A 24,903-nucleotide genomic window follows, 5' to 3' on the forward strand; every position below is an offset into this window, starting at 1 on the left:
TTTCCAAGCAACATTTGATAAGAACTCTTACATTATAGAACCTACAAAGGTTTTCTATTGATCAGCCACACAACTATTTCAAATGCTTCATTCCAAAACGGATTAGGAATACTGCCATTAAACATCATTGTAAGACTCAATTTAGTAATATTTCTATGCTTTCTTTCTACCATACCATTCGGTTCAGATGTATCTATGCAAGACATTTGATGCTTAATTCCATGATTAAATAAGAAGGCATTGAATTTTGTGGCTTTAAACTCTCCTCTACCATCTAAATGGAAAATTTTGATAGCCTTGTCAAACTAATTCTATATATATTTATGAAACTTAATAAAACATTGCAGAAAGTCAAATGCTTTAATGGAAAATACCAAGTAAATCTTGTGCATTCATTTATAAAAATAACATAATATTGAAAAGCTTGATAAGAAAAAATAGTTGCTTTGCCCCATAAATTAAAATGAATAATAGAAATTGGCTTTTTGTAGAAATCATCATTAATTAGAAAATAAAGTTTACATGATTTTTCCATTTGACAACTATTGCATGTATGTGTACTATTGCAATTATTCATATTAGAAACAAGATTTTGTTTCTTTAAAGTTTTAATTACAGGCATTTGAGGATGCCCTAATCATGCATGCCATGTTATATCTGAAGCAACATGGAATCTATTGAGAAGAAAGTTGTTGGATTTTTGAGTTGCAATATGTACAATCCACCATATCTAGATCCTATTGCTATGACTTGCTTTGTCTCCTTGTCCTTTTATCACAAAATCGTTAAATGAGAATTTAAAATATATGGATAATCAGTAGTTTGTTGGCTAACAAAAAGTAAATTTTTCTTTATCTTTATCACAAACAAAACATTATTTAATTTTACATTAGAAGGACTAGTATTAATAGATACAAAACCAATATGTGAGATATCTAAAGCATGTCCATTTACTACCATTATTTTGTCTGGTCCTCTATATGCAATAACATTATCTAGCTCATTAGGACGGACAATTATGTGGGAGGATGTGCCAATGTTTAGGTGCTAAGCTTCATCTTAAAAATCTAAAATAGTGAATGCTGCCAACGCATGTAAAGCTTGGGAAGACATGTCAGCTTAGTAAAATTGATTAAATCTCGGCCAATAATTCAATACAATGTGTCTTGGGTTGTGACAAATTTGGCAAACTACTTAACTATTTTGATTCTTTTTAAAGAAAAACTTGTTATCAGATGATATAATAGGCTTTGCACCTAAGATGCCATCTTTTATACCACTATGATTTGTCTGAGGAAAACCTCAACCTTGTGATGAAAGGCAAATTGTTTGAACTTGTTATTATAGTTCCTTTGGCCCCCTCTTGCTCGATAATGAAAGTGTTGACTGAAAAAAGCCATGTTTTAGTTCAATGAACTAAAACTTTCGGAATTATTGCTTACTTTCATTGTTTCATGTCCTTGTATTAAAGGTACAAGTTCTCCAAATGATGGAATTAGGACTTTCATCATCGTAGTAACAAAAGATTCATATCTAGAATCAAAACTGTTAGCTTTAAAATTATTATAGTTTTGATTATGATACAATGATCAAATTTGCTTAAACATTATTTGAGTGATCCTTGACAGGTTCTTGAAATAATTTAACAACTATACATTTATTCTTACATAGTTACAAGCTTGACTTTTGAAGTTATTAAACTATATCTATAAGCTTGTATGACTTAGGAGTATGAGTGTTTATGATTCTCATTCATTAAAATCTAATTTAAATATTAAAGGAAAATATATATGCACTAATAAGAGGGAGTTTTAAATATTTTTTTAATGATGATAAAAAAAGGGAGAAGGAAGACTTAGTTAAATAGAGCTTGATAAGTCTTTATGTTTAATTTATGTGTGATGTTTAGTTATGGTTTTGTAGAATATTATGTGCTAATTATTATGGATACTCAATATATCTTGCTTAGCTATTATGGATATTATAAGTATTTTATTGTAAATCTTTAAAGAAAACTAAATGCATTAACTAAGGAGGAGCAATCCTCATTATGCCTAAAGATTTCAAGCATTCACCTTAAACATAGACATTGAACTTTTAATCTAAGATTGTTTGTAATCATTAAAAATAAGAAAGAGAGAATGTTGACTCCATGTGTTTTTTATGATAACAAAACATTCACCTTCATTGGTGTTTAAGTATATTATTTAAGTGTGTTGGAGAAAATTTAAATTCATTAATATATTTGATTTTTAAAAGTAAGTCAAGATACTTGTTGAGTTATAAGATGGGTTAATTGGTTAAATAAGCAAAGAAGAAAAAGTTTTAACGAAAACAAGTTAGTCTTAATCGATTAACACATATCCTGTATCAATTAAATCAATTCTGAGTGCTACATTAGGACAAACAGAAAGGTCTTAACTAGTTAACACAAGGTTTAATCAATTAAGTAGTTGCTGAATGCAAAATAAAAGCCTTTTAATCAGTTAAAGAAAAAGAGTTAACTGGTTAAAAGTCCAAGTTAAAGTGTCAAGAAACTATAAAATTCAAATTCAAAATATTGATGACCGTCTAAGGCGCCAAACCAAGAGATTTAAAGTTGAAAAATTCTTAATTGGTTAGAGTCCATTTTAGTCAATTAAGGATGAATGGAGAGAAGCTTCAATTAGTGAAATAAAGCATTAATCGGTTGAAAGGAGGTTAGCTAAAAATAATGCTTGAAGGTATTTGAAAATAAAAAGTTATTAATCAGTTAAAGTTGCCATTAATAGGTTAACACAAAAAAATAGTGTGTAATTCAGAGAAGTCTTAATTGGTTAAAGCCTGCCTTTAATCGGTTAATAAAGCACTGTTTACATATTTGAATTTAAACACAAAAGGACAAAATAACGATAAAAAATGACTAGTTTCTATCTTCAACGGCCAAAAGTGATTATTCAAGTATTAAAAGCCTCTTCAACAATCAAAACTCATAGAAAAAAGCTATCCAAAGTGATTTTGAGTTTAAAAGACTAAAGACATTCTCTTTACACTTTTATTTCACTCTTATCTTTTGTAAAAGTGTTGAACTTAACTTTGTACATCTTAGATCAACTAGGTGATCAATTGTATTTCATTTTTTCTTCATTTCTTGATTGATTAGAGTGTGCAAGGTACTTTAAAAGGCTTACTAAGCTTAAGAAAGTTTAAGGATTGTTGTAAGAGTTTAAAACTTAAGTTAAAAGCTCACCTTATAAAAACTTGATAAAAGCTGTTAATTTTATTGATTTTAATGAAGTTAGATTGAAAATCTTTAATTAAGAAGATCAAGATAATACATGTAAGTTAAGTGAACCGAACCACTATAATTATTGTATTTTATCCACTTCTCTTAACCTTCCTTTTACTTGGTGTCTTTCAACCTTAACGAGTTTTAAACTTTTCATTTCAAAATTGTTTAATAGTTTTTCAAATTTAAGAGTTCCCTTTAAAATATTTTAGTATTATTCACCTTCCCTCTATCATTTTTTTTGAGACCAACAAAGGCCTCTAAGTAATTGAAAGGTTTTGATTTGCTCACTTACAGGTTTGCCAATGGCAGCAAGGTCATCGGAAATGCTCTTGAATTTCCTAATATATTCAGATATTGATAAGTTATCCTTTTGATGAGTCTGAAGAGTTTGTAAAAGATAAAACTTTCTCTCAAATGTATCATAATATGGAAGCAACATATATATGACATTAAATAAATTTGATCGAATGGAATAGAAAAAAAAACTTGTTACGTGTCATCACAAAATGTAGTGATAATAAAAATGAAAATACAAATTTCATACAGAATATTTTAAAAAAAATAAAAATACTAGTATGTTATAGAAAAGGCCATGTAAAGTGACATAATTTTTTTCATATACACTGTACATTGATTGTTAAGAAAATTGATGAAAGATAACAAGTATTTTTATCTTCCATAGATGATATGCGAGTAGTTTAGGAATGTTAGTCTCTTTCAGCACATGATGACTGATATCTACGTACTTGTTCAGCAAATAAAATTTGAGCATTGGGCATTCAAATTACTTGAGCTCAATGGTGTATAGCCAATCTCTGTTCTGTTTGTCCAAAATCAGTTTTTTGTGTTTTTGCAGTACAAATTCAACGCGCCCAAAAGGCGCGTTACGGCATGCGCATTGTCTTTCTTCTTCTGCTGCCCCCCATTTCCATTCATTTCCCGTGGAAATGCGGACCAAACAGCTCGTAGACCAAAGTATCATGTAGTTAATCTTCATACTCACCCAGACTGAAATTGGATAGCATAAATTTAAATAAGATGTGGATTCCTCCAGAGATTGACCTTTTCAATTTCATTCTATGGTAGGATATATTCTGAATTACGCTTCTAGGGGCGTGGACAAGGTCCTGATGTATGTATATCAAGGTATTGATAAGAATACTGAATCAGATTCTTTAACCACCTCCTCGTTATTATATGAGGATGCTATTGATTTGCAACTCCTTGACAGACCACTCTTTAGGGCATCATATTTTGGCAAGATCATCAAGAATTGATGACAAAAGGACTTGATGGTATCTTAATCTTAGACAATAAGACAGCGACTTTAGATTGCTAATTGACGAGCTTGAATGCTTAAATAATTACCGCCCAACCATTTTACAATGGATTTACAGATTTGGACGGCAGGTGGGGAATTGGAAACAGAGAAATGCCTGACGTTTACAGAGCAAACAGAAAAAAATTGCTCACATCATTGTGGACCTTGTGCATCTTGGAAATATTATGACAACAGATCGACTTATAGGGAGATGAGGGCCTAATTTTTGGAGAGAGGGTTTCCAATTCCATTGCGCTTGGTAGGGAATGAAACAAACAAAACGCTGCCAATGGCTCCAATGCTGGCGGGCAATACCGTTAGCAGCTCTTTGGTCTCCTCTGATGGCGTTGGATAAAAGCACTTGACAACATTTTGATCAAACAGAGCAAGCGATGCAAAAATCATTATGGACACCAAGGCATGGAAAAAATCAATGAACTTGAGCCTATACTTGTCTGCCTCCTCCGCTGAAAGTTTCACAGGACCATCCATCACCCATAACCCTTTGAATGTAGCCACCCCGTACCGAATCTTGCCTCTTTCATCTCTGAAACTATCCGTGAAAGAAAGAAAGAAACAAAAGACGGCGCAAAACGCCACAAGGCCTAGCGTCAAGTATTGGCTCACCTCGGTTTTGCATTGGCCTTGGTTTGTTAAAGCTGGGGACAGTAGCTGGAACGTGAGAGCTGAACCTGTAGGGAGAAGCTTGGACAAGACGGCTGTTCCTTTGAAGGTTTTCCTCATTACTTTTTGTTTTCTGGTTTTTGGTCGCTTCTGGGGTGCTGATGCTGATGTTGCATTTTCCGGAATGGTTGGCTGCTCTTCTTGGACCCTCTCTCCTGCTTCCTCATTTTCCAGAAGGGGTTGCTCGTTTTCTACTTTGATGTCCATTGACATGAAACTTGTAGCTATGGTTTCCACGATGTATTTTGCAGAGATATGTTCCATGAGATTGGCCCGTTACTAGTTGTGGGAAGACATAAGTCCTGAAAAAAAACAAAACAAAACTGAAAGCACCAAATGAAATGGTTATTCCATCTGTTTTGTTGGTGGAAAATAGGTTGCATCGGTTGCTTTTCAAATTCGGAAGCCTTTGGCAGGGAAACCAAAACCGTCTTTGAAAGTAAGTGCTTCGAAGCTGTTAACGACATGAGTAAATTTGGTGGATTTACTGTAATTAAGAGAGCTGGGGGTTACGACGTACAAACCATATTTGATAATTGACGAACCTCTCTTCTTTCTCATAAATGCATGCGGCTCCAAAGCAAGCATCCTATAACGTCTCTCCATCAATAATATTCTGTAACAATACCATTAACCAACTCAACTATAATAGTATAGGGTACGTCTAGAATATGGGACACACACTTCAAAACAAAAAATAATATTTTTTTTGTTACATATATATATATATATATATATATGAAAAGATTAAAATAGTAATTTCATATTTGTTATTATGATACCTAAATTTTAGATTAATTCTCAAACAGAGTTAGTGTCACACTATCCTTGACCAGTAATGCTAAATTTAGTAATTTTTTTTTAAATAATACCGTGTGGGTATGAAAAATTATTGGTAAAAGTAGGAGTTCCATGTGAGAAAATGAAATTTAAAAAACAAAATTAAATTGAAAATCTTATTTATAAACAAAATAAAATTATATTTGTATCTTTTATTATATATTTATTTTGAGATAATGAGATTTTTTGATAATCTTAGTAACTGAGTTGATGTTAGTTAATTAGTGGCATCAAATTCGATAAATAATAATAATTATTATTTTTTTAAATAAAGGTTCTAATTCTACCTTTTTAACACAGAACCATGTATGAACTCAATAATTGACTTCATCAGTACAGATGAGCATCGGAAAAGGGTTGCGTCCAATTTTTGGATGAAAAAGGGGAAAAATGGAAGAAAAAAACATGATTCTATGTTAAAAAAGTAGAATGAGAGTTGGGCTTTGCTGGCCTTGTGAGTTCATGGGTCAAGGAGAGTTTATAGCTCTTCTAAGACCTTTACGAGGGTTTGGACTATCAAGTTGGGGCCTGCGGGTCGAGCATAATAAGCTCCAAAAATAGAAAGAGAGATGTTGGGTAGGCTCATTGGGATGATATAGCCCTGACTCAAACCTGATTTACGGATTTTCCTTTGTGGATCTTGGAAAATAGCAAAAGTATCTCTCATAAGTCTTACTGCTGAAGTACAGAGAGTGGAAATTTGGTGCAAGTATTTGTGTTAGATCAAAGACCGTTAATATTACTGTCAAATGAATCTATTAACTCCCTTGTCTTGACAATGACATATTAATAATGTGGTTTTAAAAATTATTAAGCATAATATATAAAAATAAATTTTAACTTATTTAAAAATTTTAAAATAAATATTTATATTTTTATTTTGAGTTAAAAAAGCCATTGTACTTTTTATTTTAAGTCAAATAAATTCTTATGACTAATGATAGATTTAATTAAAATATCGTTTGACATATAATAATCCTAGTGGAATAGTATTTCTTAACTCTATAGATACTTCAGGTGTTATAAAAGATGCATACAAGTTGTTTGAGTTTCTTGACTCACTTGTAGAGGAAATTGGAGAAGAGAATGTAATTCAAGTGGTGATTAATAGTGCATCAGCTTATGTTTATGTTAGACAATTATTAATGGAGAAGAAAAAAAATTTGTTTTGGTCTCCAGCTCACTGCATTGACTTAATCTTATATGATGTTAGTGATTTGCCCATTTTCAAGGAAATAATACAAAAGGCCAAACAAGTGTGTGTTTTCATTTATATAGACATATTTGGGTTCTTAACATGTTTAGGAAGTATTCCAAAAAGAAAGAACTAAAAGGAGTCGGAGTTACTAGGTTGCTACATCTTTTCTTACTTTGAAGAGTTTTAAGGATAACAAGATTCCATTTCAAGCCATGTTTGCTTCACAAGAATGGGTCAAGAGTCATTTTTCTTCTATGGGGAAGCTAAGAAAGTAAAGGTTGTTTTCTTAAGTGATGATAAATTTTAAAAATCAATTAAATATTGCTTAAAATGTGTAACTCCTCTTGTTAAAATCTTAAGACTTGTGGATGGGGACGCCAAACCTGGCATGGGCTTTATATTTGAAGCAATGGATAGAGCTAAACAATAAATTGCTCAAAATTTCAATCATCGAAAGACGTGATATGATCACACTTGAAAAATCATTAACATAAGATGAGATTTGCAACTTCATAGACCATTCCATGCAGTTGGTTATTTTCTTAATCCTAAGTAAGCAATATTGATTCCTTTCAACTCTTAAGTGAAAATTTTATATAATTCTTTTATATTGAATTATTGATTAATCCCATTAATTCTTTGTAGGTTTCACTATGAAGAAGGCTTTCATTCAGACATTGAAGTTAAAATTGATCTTCATAGGACAATTGAAAGAATGTATCCGGATATTGAATCAAGGATCAAAATTGATCAACAATTAAAGAGGTTCAAGAAAGCTGAAGGAGTGTTCGGCATGAGTATGGCCATTTTGACAAGAGACACAAAGCAACTTGGTATTGTTTTTGATCTTTTTCTAATCTTTCTTTTTTTTTTCCTAAGTTTTTACCTTAAATAATGCATGAATAATGAATTTAAAAGCAATCTATTTTCTTTAATCATAGCTTTGTGATGGGAAAGTTATGGAGAGGATTGCAAAGAGCTTCAAAAACTTGCTATACAAGTTTAAGTCTCACTTGTAGTGCCATGGGCTATGAAAGAAATTGGAGCACCTTTGATCATATGCATTTCAAGGAAAGGAATCGTTTGGAGCAACAAAGACTAAATGCTCTTGTTTTTGTCAAGTATAATATTCAACTTGAACTAAGACAATCCAAGAGAATAAAAAAAGGTGAAGCATATGATCTAATTTATCTTTCCAACATGGAATCGGATGATGAATGCATAACTAAAATGGAAGATCCTTGTTTACCCTAAGAAAATTCATGAATGGATATCCATGAACGCTTTGAGGATGAAGGGATTGACCATAGCAAAAAAAGAAAGCATGTTAGGTATTCTAAAATCCAAATTAATATGTATGCAACTTTAATTTTTATATTACATTTTAGATTGAAAGTGGTTAACTTTGTACTTTTATTCAATTTTAAATGTAGGTCCAAGTAACTTGCCATTTGATGCCAAGAGAAAAATAAAATTATTTTATAAAATGAAGATATTCAACCAATTGTTGAAGAGGAAAACAACTTGTAAGATGAAAAGGAAGATGAGATGGTTGTTCTAAGACAAGATGAAGGCAATCATGATGATAATAACATGGAGCTTGAGGATGAGGATGATGATCTAGATCTTAGTGATGAATGATAATAATTAATAGCATTCATGAGTCAAGTGTTATGGAGCCTTTTGATTACTAATATTTCTAACTTTTGATATTTTTTGAAACTAGAAAATAGAGATTAACTTGATGGTACAATTTTAAGTATATAGTTGTACTTGAAAAAAATCCTCATACACCATGTTTTTGTATATTGTTACAAATACAATACAAGATCTAAAAATGTCAAATTCTCATTGATTTTTTGTTAGTAAATTAACATGGAAAATGTATGTCTCATTTAAAAATATATATTATTGAGGAGTATGTTGAAAGTTTATAATCATATTTTCAATTTATCCCATATAATATTTGATCTTATAAATAAATATAACATTTTTATTTTTTATTTTTTATTTTTTATATGTATACATATTATTTATAATTAATTTTAAAATTACATACCGTATCTTATGATACTATACAATACTTGATACTCGATACTTAAAAATAGAATTTTGATACATATACATATCTTGATTTAACAATTATGCCTCCAATACATTTTTTTATTTAAGGTCCATTTGGTAATTGTAACATAAGTTGCTAAAGGAAAATATTTTCTGTGTAAAATATTTCATAGGAAAATTTTAATGTTTTCTGCTGTTTGGATAAACTATCGAAAATATTTTTCGTTGTTTGGATAATCTTTTAGAATATATTTTCCTCATCACTAAAATTATAAAAATTTTATAAATACCAATTCTCTAATATCTTTAGATGTTTGAAAATATGAATATTTATTAATTGCATATAACATCTAAAACTTAATTTTCAACATTAAAAATATGATATAATAATAAAATAACTAAAAATCTATGCATCAATTAAAATTAATAATCCTACAAAATAGAAAACATTCTACATTAATAATAAAACATATAATTAATTATCCTACATATTTATGCTGCATTTATAACTAAACACATCCCACAAATATCCAACAAACATCTTACAAATATTATCCAAAATAATAAAACTTACTAAAAATATAATTAATCATTCTACATAAACTTACTAGCAATATCATTGTACTAGCAACTATCAAAACTCAAATTAAAATTTTAAAATTCCAAAAAGGATGGCTTATGAAGATAATAGGGAAATGAATCCTAGTAGAACAACAATTGCATTTTTGGCTGCCAAAGTAGTAGACACAGTAGCTTCATTAGACAAGGCAGAACCTCCACCAGCTAAATCAGACAAGGATCTAAATGCAATAAGAGGCATCTTTTGTTGGTGACAGATCAGAGCAATTCCAGTGGTCTCCATGTCGATTTGTAATGGAATTGAACTTGGAGTTCAAGAATTCTCGATAAGCTCTATTGTCCACAAAGGCATTAAAGTTGATCCCTCTTTGACCCTCACCGTCATTGGATTTCTTGGTAAGCAAGTTGCATCAACGCATCCACCAAGCCTCAAACCCTGTTTCGAGAAATTGAAATTAGAATCGACTGAAAGAATGTTATATTTTAACCAAACATGAAGTCAAAGATAAAAATATGATAGATCCTTTGGGATGCATTTACTTTACCTGAACTCTTTCTGCAATGGCAAAGTAATGCTTATTGACTAGAACTTAACGGTGCATCTAGTTTAGTGCAAGTGAAGAAAATTCTTTATAATTTAATTGGGTGTAATTATTTTATAATGTTTAGTTTAGGGAAAGTGGTTGAGAAAGTAATTCTATTGTAATATCATTACAGTGAGAGAAGTTAATGTCATTCCCTCCTCTCATGGAGGAAAAGTAACTTTTCCTTTGCAAAGGGAAAGTTACATATTTTTTTCCCTAAATTGTCTATCTCGATCTTCTTCTATTTGCTCCTCTTTTTCTTCTCCTTCTTCTCCTTCTTCTTCTTGTTGCTAATTGTAGAACCCTAGTTGCTCACCAGCAAGCCCCAATAGTTGAACTCTTTGGGAAGAGAGAGGGACGCCATTTGAATCTAGTGATGGGAGCAAGGAAGAAGGGGAAAAAAAGAAAAGACGAACAATCCATCAACAAAGAGCAAGGAAGAAGTAAGAAGAACAGTCCATTACCATAAAGCAATAAGGAAGGAGAGAAAAATGAAAATAAAAAGAAGAGCCATTTGAAGGACGATGGGTGCAGGAAGCAATAAAAGAAAGAAAGTGATCATTAATTAACTAATATTTTTATAAAATAATTTAAATTAATTAATTTAATTAATTATTATAAATAAATATGTAAGAAATTGAGAAGATTTGAAAGGAAAAGTTATTTGTTGTCGCGGTTATGACTTATGAGAGAAAGAAAGCATAAGTTAAAAATTGAATATCTATCGATAAATGAAAACATCTATCGATAGATTATGTTTAAATTTTTTGACAGTGGTTATTTATCTATTGATAGATAATTTATTAATAGATAGATTGGTTTTTAGATAATGTTTTTACTTTTAATTTTTATAAGTTTAAAGAGAAAATAAATATTTAGTAATTTTATATATTTAAATATTTAAATAATTAATATAAAAATATTATGTTATTTTTTAATGTTATTATTTATTATTTTAATTACTTAAGGTTGAAAAGTAAAATTTTATATTAAAAATTATAAATTTATTCAACTTATATGTTTTTAATACATAAGGGTAATTTTGTCAATTTACATTACATTCTCAATAAAATATTTATAAACCAAACACTACAGTATAATCCTCTCAGTAATCATATTTCTTACGATCATCACTTTTTCTTATTATACCAAATACTGTAAAATTATATTCTCAGCAATCACATATCTACCAATTACATTCTTAATAATCACATTCTCAACAATATACCAAACGTAATCTAAAAGGCATGCTGTCTCTGCTCAGAAATTCCATTTACAGGAAATATTTCTTCGGGCTGTTGCCAAACATTGTTGAGGAGGTTCTCTGAAGATTTTATTCAATTTTGTGCCATTATTGTAATTTGAAAACAAACCAATTTTTCTGGTGAAGTCTCCAGTGGATTCTAACGGTAGCTCATCCTCAGATCCATGTCCATACCTCTTTAAACATTAATTAATTGTAAAAGAAAATTATAAGGAACTGATCAATGTATAATTTTAAGAATAAAAAGGAAAGACAAGATTTCTGGCCTCGTAAGGCACCACAATAAAGAAGGTTTTACATGACTAGTTTCTCTTCTCAAACAAAATATCTTTTTGCTCTTTCTTATTGCAAACAAGTAACATGTCTGGAAGATCCATATACAAAGCATAACAGGATAAATATAATCATAGTGCAGAAATCAGATAAAGGGTTATTGTTGATAGATTTTTTATAAATAGAAGAAGGAACCAAGCACGGTATACCTGGCTATTAAAAGAGGAAAAATGTTGCCGGAGGGAGCTAATCTTGTTGCCGATGGAAGGAATCGAAGGTGAAGAAAAGAATGGTAAAGAAGGGACTTGGAGACTTAGGGCAGGAAGCTTCTTCAGCTGGGAGGAAATTATCTTGCGTCGCTCGACGGCCTTGGACAATTTACGGCGTCGACAAATCTTTTTTCCATTGATCTGTAAAACTTTTTACAAGTAAAACTATTTTTCAAATTACCAAACATCATTGAGCTCTGAAAATGTTTTCAAAAAAACATTTTCAATCAATACAAACGGACCCTTAGTTGCAATATTTTTCTTCTTATTATCAACAATCCATTTGCAGCTAGTAAATATTGTACGTTAGAACTCGGAATATGAGAATTAGCTTCTTATGTTTTCCACAAAGCTAACGTGCAAAGCTGCAGCTTGTAAGCAAAGACACCAATCACTTCAAATTACCGGGGCTAGCAACTAATTCCTTGGTGTGAGAAAAACACAAAAGCTTGACTTGTCAAATTTAACTTTCCTATATGATAGAATTATATTGTTATCATCCAAGTGAAGATTGAAGAAATTGCTCCTAATATAAAATTTCCAACTTGGTTGGCTTGATTAGACACACATTAGACATCCGTTGCTTCTATTTTTATTTTTTTTATAATTAAAAAAAAGAGAATTTAAATCTTATATTTAAAAAAAAAAAATCATACGATAACCAATGATAATGCGCCAACAATACTAACGCGTGTTTTGTAAATTTCCGAAGCTTTCCGCTTGGTACTTATTCTAAAGATGGGACTGGAAGAGTTGTTTGGGTGTGAAACATCAATCCAATCTTTGATTCACAGCTAGCATTTCCCTCTTGACAGCGAGGACATTTGATCAGGACAGCGTTAGATAAAGATTAAAGAATAGCAAACTAGCAGTCTACGATTCCCAGGAAGAGTCAGATATTACACATTTCTTCGCCGGCATGGGGCCATTAAACATCTATTTAGGTAGTGTGATTAAGCGTCCCCCCAAATTGAAATGTTCTGCCAATGAATTGACAGTTTGATGATTCTATTGCATGATGAGTGGCCTGATCTGTTAGTGAGACCAATAAACAACAAACGCAACCTTACCCCAAGAAAGGCCGATCACACTGTTCATCAGATATTTTGTACAGGAGGGCCTAATTGTTAACACCGAAAGTTCCGAGTTTGCACAGGGACTGTGCTGTTTGGAAAGTCTCTCTCTCAGTAGGCAACCAGTCTGGTGACAGAGTGGTCCACCTGAATTTACTACTACTTCATAATTAGATTGACGTCATCGTCCTTGGATGAGATTGCTCTGTTACCTGAGGGAAATGAAACCACGAATATCGCGGTATGGTCCTCTATGTCGTTTTGCCACTGTATGAAGACTTGATCAGGTATTATAAATTAATGAAACGGGGACCTTGGGACAAGGCCAAAATAAACCTAGTTAAGTTTGCTGTTTACATCAACATTCTCTTCTTCGTCTTCTTCTTCTGTCTGAAACAAAAAGGGTGAGGGCATCCATCTATAATTATTATTAATCTGCAATTATTTAACTGCTACTGTTTTGAAAAACTAATGTGAATTAATATGTACAGGTAAAACCCCCGGGATGCCAAAGTCAAACTCACACCACTATTTCTCCTGGAAAACTGAATTGAAAACTACAATATTTGGCCACTTAAATCCGAACCACCAAGACGACACTATTCCTCCGGGGCGGTTGACTGCTTGCGTCAAATGTTTTCAAGGCTTTGCGTAGCAATGATCAAGGGTGCATGGTTTGTATACTTCAAAAAAGTAAAATCTCCTTCTACACTCAACCTAACCAAGAGAAGCTGCCCACCTAGAGGTAGAAGTTAGAGATGACTAGATGAACTGATCCCAGCAAATGCATGCCTGATACTATAACAGTAGTGTAGCATAGTAGTAGGGCCGCTGATCAGAAATGCGGATGTGGTCATGTAAAGAAGACTGCATAATTTCCGCTGCCTTGCCTTTGTCCTTGTACTTGCATTTCTACGTAACATTGTCAACAAATGCAACTGGTTCATCATTGGTGCATTCTGATGTCTCGTCCACAGTGTTTATTTAATATGTAAAATCAGAATTCATTTGACAGGACAATGACTGAAATTGTTGTCTGAATTTCGACTTAGAACTTGATATTATCACCTCTGACATGATGTGATCAGCAAAATAAAACTTTTTGTAAAAAATCTTTTAAGTTTTGAGCTAATGTACCAAGAATTGCTAATTAGTCAGTGGGAGGATGATTGATGATGAATCTTACTCGGAATGCGCTTCGCGGAATCTTTTTCAGTCAAAAAAAGCAGTCGTGTTAGGAAAATGGGTGGTGTGGTATCGATTCCTATTTACCAAACAACCACAACCTTTTGAAATTTGAGAGAATGGTGAGGGGATTTATCAGTCTTAATCACAAACATGAGCATTGTTTTTCAACAAGTAGTTGCCCTTGGGACCCTTGCTTTAAGAGCAATTTGTCAAAACGCACGTGCTTGGAAATTCCTTGCTTGCGTAGCTGTACTTCCATTCCATAATTTATTCTGGTATTGTTCTTCGCTTAGAAGAATAATAAAGACCAATACGTATAAATTACCAGGAGATAATCACTCCCTAAAGATACTTAGGAATCAATTGTTACATCATGTGCAAGTGGGAAGAAATTCTAGAAGGCCAGAACAATGAAAAAAGAGAGGGGAAGAAAAGGAAAGCCCTTCAATCCATGGTTGTTTTTGCTTAATGCTTACTAAGTTGCTTTTTGAAGACAGTAGGTGTAGTAATGTCACCTGCATCAAAAGCAAATTTTCTCATGTATGGTGACAACTGACAGATGCAGAGATCCCACCTCCACATATCATTCAAACTTGCCTTTTTACATTTCAAACTTCAATGTTCAAACTCTCTGGATTCCAGACTCCAGATGCAGACAAAGACCCCTCCCCAGGAGTCTCTTTTCTGAAGGATTATGATCATAAAACAAAATCTATGGCTTTTTAGCCCCATATATCTCTTTCAATCAACCATAGAGTAGACCTTTGACACTGGGTTCTTCCCCTTTGTCATTATGCCTTTTCTTTTCCTGGTAGGATTTTATTGCAATAATGCTTCTGGTTCTATTATTCCTATTCGAGTGTAGCCAGCAACAAACATTTTATTTCCCATTTGTTTTTATATGGCAAGGATGGAAGCAGAAATTTCCTTCTTTCTTATTTGCTTAAAATGATGAGTTCACGAGAAGTGATGACAGAGGAAACCATCACATTTGTAATTACTAGATCTAGTATTTTGTTGTGATTACCAATATTTCACATTACAGAATATATTGGCTTTTAGGAAACCACTTAACCCATTCTAGCATTCTATCTAACTTTCAAAAAAAAGAAAAAGGTATTCTATCTTCCTCAAACATTCTCAAACTTCATCTTACCTGTAATAATCCAAGTCCCCACAATGTGACATTCCATCATTATACATCACGTGAATACTAATCATGTCCATCACAACTCAGGAGCTTTGAAGCCTTATTAATTAACTTTCAACTAATCCTTTTCTCTAATCTCTTCAATAATGTTTGGGCAAACATTATCCAATTTTCCACTTTCTCTTACAGTGAGGAGAATCCAGCTCATTGTCTGTGTTCTCTCTGACACTGATCACTTAACGCACTCTGTAATGTCAACAGTATGAGTAATAGTTATTGTTTCCAAAAGCACTGTCTTTACTGACTCAATTGACTGCAAAATTTCCCATCGTTGAATCATTTGTCAAAGTTTCAGACAACTTTTTAGACTAGAAAATGTGTCCACAATTTTAATTTGCACGATCCTAATCATAATATGTCTCATCCAATCCAAGAAAGGAGTCAAGGACCCACTTCCCCCCCACCCTAACCCCAGTCCCGGGGCTCTTCTCTCTTCAAAAATCCAACACTTGCAGCAACCTCAAACGTTACCCTCTCAAAACCCAGAAAACTACGAACCCAAGTGGACAGAAAGTGAGTTAAGTGAAAGCAAAAGTCTTAACTCCCCCTCTTGGCTCTTACTTGGCCTCAAGAACCCAAAACCCAACACCGTAATAAAAGAACCAAAGCAGAAATGAACCCAGAATTGCAGACAATGTTTCTGGTTTTCTTGCTTCTGTTTCTGAATCCTCTGCTTCATGCTTCTGCTCTAAACCAGGAAGGTCTGTACCTCCAGCGAGTCAAGCAAAGCCTTTCCGACCCAACCAATGCCCTCTCCTCCTGGAACGACCGAGACGACACGCCATGCAATTGGCGCGGCATTTCCTGCGACTCGGTAACGGGACGAGTCAATTCGGTGAACCTTTCTGATTTCCAACTAGCCGGACCTTTCCCAGTTTTCCTTTGCCGCCTTCCTTCTATTAGCTCCATATCTCTCGTCAACAACTTCATCAACTCATCCCTGCCCGCGGATCTCTCCACCTGTCAAAATCTAACGACCCTCAATCTCTCACAGAACCTCATTGTGGGGTCTCTCCCGAACTCCCTCGCGGAAATTCCGACACTGAAAAATCTAATTCTCTTCGGAAATAACTTCTCAGGTGAAATTCCCGCGAGTTTTGGACGATTCCAACGGCTCGAGCTGTTGAGTTTGGCGGGAAATCTCCTCAACGGAACGATTTCTCCTTTCCTGGGAAACATTTCGACTCTCAAAGAACTCGACCTCGCTTATAACCCGTTTTTGCCGAGTCATATACCAAGCGAACTCGGTAACCTAACGAATCTCGAGCAGCTCTTTCTCGCCGGTTGTAACCTCGTGGGTCAGATTCCGCCACGTTTCAGTCGTTTGAGTGGGCTTATAAAACTTGATTTGTCCTTCAACCGGCTCACTGGGTCAATCCCCAGTTCGATTTCCGAGTTGAAGAAAATTGAGCAACTTGAGTTATATAACAACTCTTTATCCGGTGAGTTGCCTTTAACTATGGGGAATTTAACTACATTGAAGCGATTCGATGCGTCCATGAACGAGTTAACAGGGACAATTCCGACCGGGTTATGCGGGTTACAGCTTGAGTCATTGAATCTTTTTGATAACAGGCTTGAAGGGACTTTACCAGAGAGCATAACTCGGTCAAAAGACTTGCGCGAGCTGAAATTGTTCAACAACAAACTCAGTGGGCGTTTGCCGAGTCAACTCGGTGCAAACTCGCCATTGCAAAGTCTGGATTTGTCTTACAATCAATTTTCTGGTGAAATCCCGGAGAATCTGTGTGCAAAGGGGCAATTAGAGGATCTGGTTTTGATTTACAACTCATTTTCGGGTAAAATCCCGGAAAGTCTAGGCAAATGCTGGAGCTTGGGCCGGGTTCGGTTCAAGCACAACCGTTTCTCGGGCCGGGTCCCAGACGGGTTCTGGGGACTACCCAGAGTATTCTTGCTTGAACTTGCTGAAAATTCCTTTAGTGGGCAAATTTCAAAGACGATCTCAAGTGCTCATAACCTCTCAATTCTCTCAATTTCCAACAACCCGTTTTCCGGGTCGTTAGCTGATGAAATCGGGTCATTGGTGACACTGGTAGAAATATCTGCTAGTGGAAACGGGTTCACGGGTCGGATTCCAGGATCTTTTGTGAAATTAAGGCAGTTGGTTAGGCTTGATCTTAGTGACAATGAGCTTGATGGAGGGATCCCGGAAGGAATTAAGGGATGGACGAATTTGAATGAGCTAAATTTGGGTAACAATAGACTATCTGGTAGTATTCCTAGTGATATTGGCAGCTTGCCTGTGCTTAATTATCTTGATCTTTCCAGTAACTCATTTTCTGGGAAAATCCCAATTGAGTTGCAGAATTTAAAGCTCAATGTGCTTAATTTGTCGAATAATCGACTTTCAGGAGAGCTCCCTCCTATTTATGCTAAGGACATGTACAGGAATAGCTTTGTGGGGAATCCCGGACTATGTGGTGATTTGGAGGGTCTTTGTCCAACGATTGGTAAATCTAAGAACCAGGGTTACATGTGGATCCTCAGATGCATCTTTGTACTTGCTGGCTTGGTTTTTGTTGTAGGAGTCGTTTGGTTCTACATGAAGTACCGGAGTTTCAAAAAGAACAAGAAAGGAGCTACCATATCGAAGTGGAGATCGTTTCATAAGCTTGGGTTTAGTGAATTTGAGATTGCTGATTGCCTCAAGGAAGAGAATGTGATAGGAAGTGGAGCTTCTGGCAAAGTTTACAAAGTTGTGCTTAGAAATGGTGAAGCAGTGGCAGTGAAGAAACTCAGTGGAGGTGTTAAGAAAGGGGATTCTTTGAGTGCTGATACAGAGAGAGATGAGTTTGAAAGTGAAGTTGAAACACTGGGAAAGATTAGACACAAGAATATTGTGAGACTGTGGTGTTGTTGCAATGCTGGAGATAGCAAACTTTTAGTTTACGAGTATATGCCGAATGGGAGCTTGGGGGATTTGTTGCACAGTAGCAAGGGGGGCTTGTTAGATTGGCCCACTAGGTATAAGATTGCTTTAGATGCAGCTGAGGGATTGTCCTATTTGCATCATGACTGTGTTCCTCCAATTGTTCATCGGGATGTGAAATCAAACAATATATTGTTAGATGGAGAATTTGGTGCCAGAGTTGCAGATTTTGGAGTTGCTAAGATCGTTAAAAGAGTTGGGAAAGGTGCAGAATCAATGTCTGCGATTGCGGGTTCGTATGGTTACATTGCACCAGGTTTGTTACTTCTTGATACTTGTTCATTAAATTACTTCCAAATTTAATTTCCCCTCTTCATTTTGCATGTTCAGTACTTCTGTTGTTTTATTTGATATCTTGTGATCTGTTCATCAAATCAGTGGTGCCAGCTACTCCTTTAAATCAGTGGCTTCAAGATTCTTTTCTAAATCTTAATTTTGGAGTTTAAATCCACTGCCTATGTGACTGTTGCTTCATCACAACTCTCCGTTTACGTTTAGATAAGTGATTGCATCGGCTTACTAACATGAACTTTGTTAGACATTATAATCCTCCTATAATTAAGAGTCACTAGGAATCCTTCCTGCAAAATCTTTTTTACCGCTTATTCTTCAATTTGTTCATTTTGTCTTCATTTCAATGCAGAATATGCCTATACCCTAAGAGTGAATGAGAAGAGTGATATCTACAGTTTTGGGGTTGTCATCTTAGAGCTGGTTACTGGGAAACCCCCAACTGATCCAGCGTTTGGGGAGAAAGATGTGGTAAAATGGGTCTGTGCTACCTGCGACCAAAAGGGTGTGGATCAAGTAATCGACCCGAGACTGGACTCTAAGTACAACGAAGAAATTTGCAGGGTACTCGATATTGGTCTCCTCTGCACTAACGCTCTTCCCATCAACCGCCCTTCAATGAGGAAGGTGGTGAAATTGTTGCAAGAGGCTGGAGGGGAGAACAAGGCCAAAGCTGGTAAGGATGGAAAGCTCTCCCCATATTTTTACAACGAGGAAGCCTCTGATCAAGGTAGTGTAGTATAATTCTATCAGTTGAAACTGGAGAATCCCTCTGAAATCCAACTTGCTCACGCGTGGTAGGTTTCCTGGGGGAAAGGAAATGGTACAGTAGCACGAGAGGGCAATAAAAATTGACAGTGCCCCACTGCGAGAAGTATACCAAGGAGTTAGAAGACCACAGAGTAAGACATTGGACAGTGTCGAGTGTCTGGAATTCTGATTGGTGTTTCTTCTCTGGTTAGGTAATGGTAACAAGGCAAAAATGAAGAATGCAAAACATTTATTTCCATAAGCAAGTAAGCAACCGCTGTAGCACAATTGTACAAATAGTTTGTCAAAATTTTGAAAAAGATCCCAATCTAGAGTGTGCTCATTCTCCTTTTTATTTATTTATAATTTTTATACCTATGCCATGAATTAAAAAAAAAATCAGAGTAAAGCTCTGGCTGCCACTTGAATGAAGATCGCTAGCTGTATTGCCGCCCTTCATAAGTGAATTGGGCCCTTTGTCTCTTCTTCATGGCAGCAAACATGTGGCTCACAAGAAAATGATAGGATGCCTTGTCAAATTGAATGTAGCTGTTTTTAATGAGCAATGGACCCAAGCTCCATCTTCAGTCTTGACTGCTTGGGGTAGTTTGCTCTGGGGTGGATAGCAACACTGCTTGAACTTCTGGTTTTTGTAGGTAGACTTCCAACTGTTGAAGCAAAATGAAAGAGCCCTGAAAGTCAATAGGACATTGATAAAATTCTATATTGTTGTATGGTTTAACAGCTCCTTACCTAATTCTCACCCTTCACCCACTTGACCTATTTTTTATTTTTCTTTGTTCGCTTTAATCGTTCACACACACAAAAAAAAAAAGCAAATTATATATGAACATCAAATTGATGAATATAAGGTTTTATTGAGTAATTAGTTAATAAAGAGTTGAAAAGTATTAATTTCTGGATGAAGGTTTACATTGGTGTTTTAACACTTATATTACCTACTTTGCACGATTGGTATTTGTATAATCAAAGATACTTATGAACGAGATATATACACATATATAGTAACTTTTCAATTTTCTCTTAATAGAACAACCTCCTCATATATAATTCCAATTCATTGGGATAAACTTTTAAAATAAAAACTATATTCTTTTATCAAATATCATCAACAAATTCAAAATAAAAATGATTTAATTATTTTTTCTAAATTTTATTTACAAATCATTAAGTAATAAAACATGAAAAGATTGGAACGAATATGATGGTTTTTGTTCCTACTAATTTAGCCAAATTTGGTGGTCAATAGAATATCAAAAGTATTTTCAGTATGGAATTAATTTGTTTTCTGTTCTTTTTTTTTTTAAGTTTATTTCTAAATCATTACTTATAGTATAAAAAATACTTGAAATCAATATGATAATATCTTATAGCTTTCTCTTTCCTATCATTTATGCAGACAAAAAGAAATTAATGAGCTATTCACAAAATCTTTTTATTTCAAATCAAATGATCGCATTTCCAAAATTCATCAGCAAAACCCCAAAATTAAACTATATGTTTATAAAGCTCACAATACATCATTTTCAACCTTTATTGTTGGCATTTAAAGTGCAGAAATTAAGCTTAGGAGTTCAACACGTAACACTTTTTTTATTCAAAAAATATAAATACTTAATCTATATTTCAAAATCCTAGCTTTTGTATAATTTCATACAAACTTTGCGTCGAAAATAAGATAAAAAAAAATTGGAGATAAATAACAATTTTATTGATTAGATGTGTTAGAAATTTTTAAAATAAATAAGATAATCCTTTGTTTTTTTCCTTAACATTCACTTTTAAGGGTTTTGATGACTTGACCTTGAATTAAAGTTCTTCCAAATTTCTTCACTTTTTCAGAATTTCTTCAAATTCATAATTTCCAACATTTATTGTTGGCATTTAATGTCTAGAAGTTAAGCTTAGGTGTTCAACATTTAACACTTTTTTATTTAAAAAATATTCATATTGAATTTATTGTTCAAAACCTAGTTTTTGTATAATTATACACCCAAATTTCGTATTGAAAATAAGACAAGAAAGTTTTGCGATAGATAACACTTTAATTGATTAGATGTGCAAGTACAATCTCTGAAAATTCATTAAAATAGAAGAATAATTTGTTGATTCGTTTCTTCAACACATATCCGCTTCACGAGTTTTGATTACTGATTTCTGAATAAGATCAAATGCATTTCTTGAATATAAACTTTTTTCAAGTTTAGTGAAGGGTTTTATATTTGATACAATCACAGTGTATAGCTTCTATACACTGTCAAGCTACAAAATATATCACTCATAATGGAGATAAATCAAATCATTTAAGAACTTAAAACTAATATTAAAAGTTTTTACCATTTATGAGGTACCATGTTTAAATTCTCATCTCCTTGCTAATCTCAAAAATTTTACAGATCTTCCGCTCCTTTCTCAAATCTTGAGGGCTCTTATTTTTCTTCTTTCGGTTTAAGGTGTCTTTTTTTTTTTTTTTTGGGTTTAAGTGTAAAGGAGAAGAGTAATTTCTCGTTAAACACTAATCCACCCTTTCCCTCTAACTTTCTCTTGTCCTTTTAAGATCGAAGATTTATTCAAGTTCAACTTTATTTATATATGTGATTGATTAAGATTTGAATCAATAGTGAAATTTCAATTTAGAGTGTAAGATTTGAGATGAGAGTCTTCATCTATATTCTTGTTATAATTCAATAGCTATTTCAGGATTATAATGGGCATTACTTTTTTATATGTTTTATAAATGAAAGAAATCTCATGGATTGATTTACAACATATTGATTCCTTAAAACATGAGACATGTAAGATTTTCATATTGATTAGTTCCTATTGTAGTGGGCATAGTTAGGCATATTAGAAAGGTGAAACTTTTAATTATTGTTGCTCTTGAAATTGCATAATTTTATCAAAATAATCTTAATGGAAGAAGAAGAGGAGAAGAGAAGTGAGTTGAGAGAGATTAAAAAAAAAACAAGAACAGTTGAGAGGAAGTTGGAGAGAGAGAAAAAAGATTTTTTAAAAAAAATTATTACATTTAGTTTTAAGTCTTGATGAAATTTAATTTTACCTCATTAATTAGGTGTCATATTTTGATGATATGATAATATATCATAGCATTAAATATAAATCTTTAATGAAATTTTGAATCTTCAAAATCTTCTTCCTCTGAATTTTTAATTTTCTTTTAGAACTTGACTTGTTAGGTGTGAAACTTCAGAGATTTTCTTTGGAAACTGTAGGTTAAACTTTGGAAGAGGTTTTTTGTTTTTCAAGTCTTCCTAATTTTCCTTCCTGAGTTATACTTTATTCTTCAGGATGTTCTTCTTTTCCAGTTGTGTCAAATGACCCGAAGGAGTACTGCACTTGTAGTGTCATGAGATAAGAGAATTCAATGAGAATTTAGTCTCTTATCTCTAAATAATTTTGATTTAATTAAAAATAAAGTATGATGACACATAGATGAATTTCAAAAACTTTATAAATATTACTTAAAGAAAATCTTTACAGAAATTTTTAATACGATGACAATTCATTGTATCAATTATTGGACCTAAATGCAACCATAATTAATAATAATAATAAAAACAGGCTAGCCCGTCGTGTAAAGATAATATAATGTAATAATGTTAGTAGGTTTTAGACAAGACATCTCATCAAAAAATAATAATAATTATAAAGATGTTCCTTTGGTATGAAAATAGAGAGAGATGAGCAACGCTCTTATGTTTTCTTCAACTTATGGTTAATCGAATAGCAATACCACCTACAATGTTCACTTTTGATGTCAACACAACCATCATATCTTAACAATGTGTCTTTTTTTTCTTCACTTGAAATGGTTTCCTCTCGTTAAAATAATTTTGATAGTAATACTAATATTAAAAATTTTTTATAGTGGTGCACTTAGTTAACTGTACGTATGCAGTTAATTTATACTTAGATATATATATTTGATCTAATAATAAAGTGTATGTATTTTTTATTTGTAAAATTAAAATTCCGACTTTTTTGGGAAATAATTGTATTTAAGATCCCCACCCCTCTCAAAGGAGAAGAAGAAGAACAAGAAGAGAAGGACTGCAGCTAGCATAAATAAACTATAAGCAAAGAGTTCTTATTAAGTATGCAAGGGTCCTCAAGATATAATTAAAAATATCTAGCTACAGCAGGTGAAGCTCATCTCAGAATGCTTGTGGGACTACAACATGATGTTAATTGAAGAGAAAAAGTCATCCCCACCAGCTTCTTTAAATGTATCAAGGATGGGGTATGTATATGTGGGTTGTCTCGTTCTCAAAGTTCAATTAATTATTAGTTTAATGGACACTCTCCACTCCTTATTTAGCTATACTACTTGATTAGTTGTACAGTATAGTTTGGTCTTACACTTGAATCTGATGTCTCCAGAAATTAAGCTTGGGGGAGTCGGCAATGGCATGCTTCATTAATCACAAAAAGGAGTCCTGCTGCAGGGGTCTGGCTATATATGCCTGGAAAGCTAAGCTATGGGACTGCCTTGCCCTTGTAGGCTGGTGTGGTTGTGAATGAAACGGATCCAAAAAGAAAACAGTATCTTTCTTTTGAATGTAAGATGATCATCTTTTATTAAGAAGGAAAGAAAAAAAAAATTGTGAGGGGAATAATTAAAAACATTGGCCATGGGTCCTACTGATATTCTCTAACTGGTTTCATGTCATGATCCACGTTTTGGTGAAGTGTACGGACTTGGATTAAATCCTGTATTCCTCGTTTGTAATCATCACACTCTTCATATTGCACGTAAGTCTCTTTTCTTTTTGTTTAATTATGGTGAAGACTGACGATGAGTAATTCATTTAATTTCAAGGTGAAAGAGAGTTTTAAAGGTTCGGATATTCCTACTCTGGAGGAAGCAAGCAACCTTTGAGAGCTGAGAGAGATTGGCTGCAATTTAATTTCCTAATCTAAATTAAGGGTGACATCTAATTATTTTTCCATTACCAAATTGAGAAGATTGCATTCCGTAAAAGAAATAAGGTTTCTTTGAATTGTATGCATATCATGATTTCTATCTGGAATTTAAACCTTTATTTCCTTGTG

The 24,903-nt window shown here is 33.3% G+C and overlaps 2 protein-coding genes and 1 pseudogene across 2 annotated transcripts; 2 read left to right on the forward strand and 1 right to left on the reverse strand.

The window, feature by feature from the left end:
* Nucleotides 1-4,624: 4,624 nt before the first annotated feature.
* Nucleotides 4,625-5,693, reverse strand: DMP7 (transmembrane protein, putative (DUF679 domain membrane protein 7)). Its single transcript, XM_021438510.1, has one exon. It carries the CDS (start codon nt 5,538-5,540, stop codon nt 4,812-4,814), a length of 729 nt encoding a protein of 242 aa, XP_021294185.1. The 5' UTR covers nt 5,541-5,693; the 3' UTR covers nt 4,625-4,811.
* Nucleotides 5,694-7,072: 1,379 nt separating this feature from the next.
* On the forward strand, nt 7,073-8,568 carry LOC149527779 (uncharacterized; annotated as a pseudogene).
* Nucleotides 8,569-16,239: 7,671 nt separating this feature from the next.
* LOC110413681 (uncharacterized) lies at nt 16,240-20,187 on the forward strand. Its single transcript, XM_021424607.1, has 2 exons — nt 16,240-19,024; nt 19,412-20,187. The coding sequence occupies exons 1-2, from the start codon at nt 16,432-16,434 to the stop codon at nt 19,801-19,803; spliced, it is 2,985 nt and encodes a 994-aa protein (XP_021280282.1). The 5' UTR covers nt 16,240-16,431; the 3' UTR covers nt 19,804-20,187.
* Nucleotides 20,188-24,903: the final 4,716 nt, after the last annotated feature.

Source organism: Theobroma umbraticum, unplaced genomic scaffold (genome assembly GCF_002168275.2).
Source record: "Theobroma umbraticum cultivar Fairchild unplaced genomic scaffold, ASM216827v3 scaffold_30.0, whole genome shotgun sequence".
NCBI classification, from domain to species: Eukaryota; Viridiplantae; Streptophyta; class Magnoliopsida; order Malvales; family Malvaceae; genus Theobroma; species Theobroma umbraticum.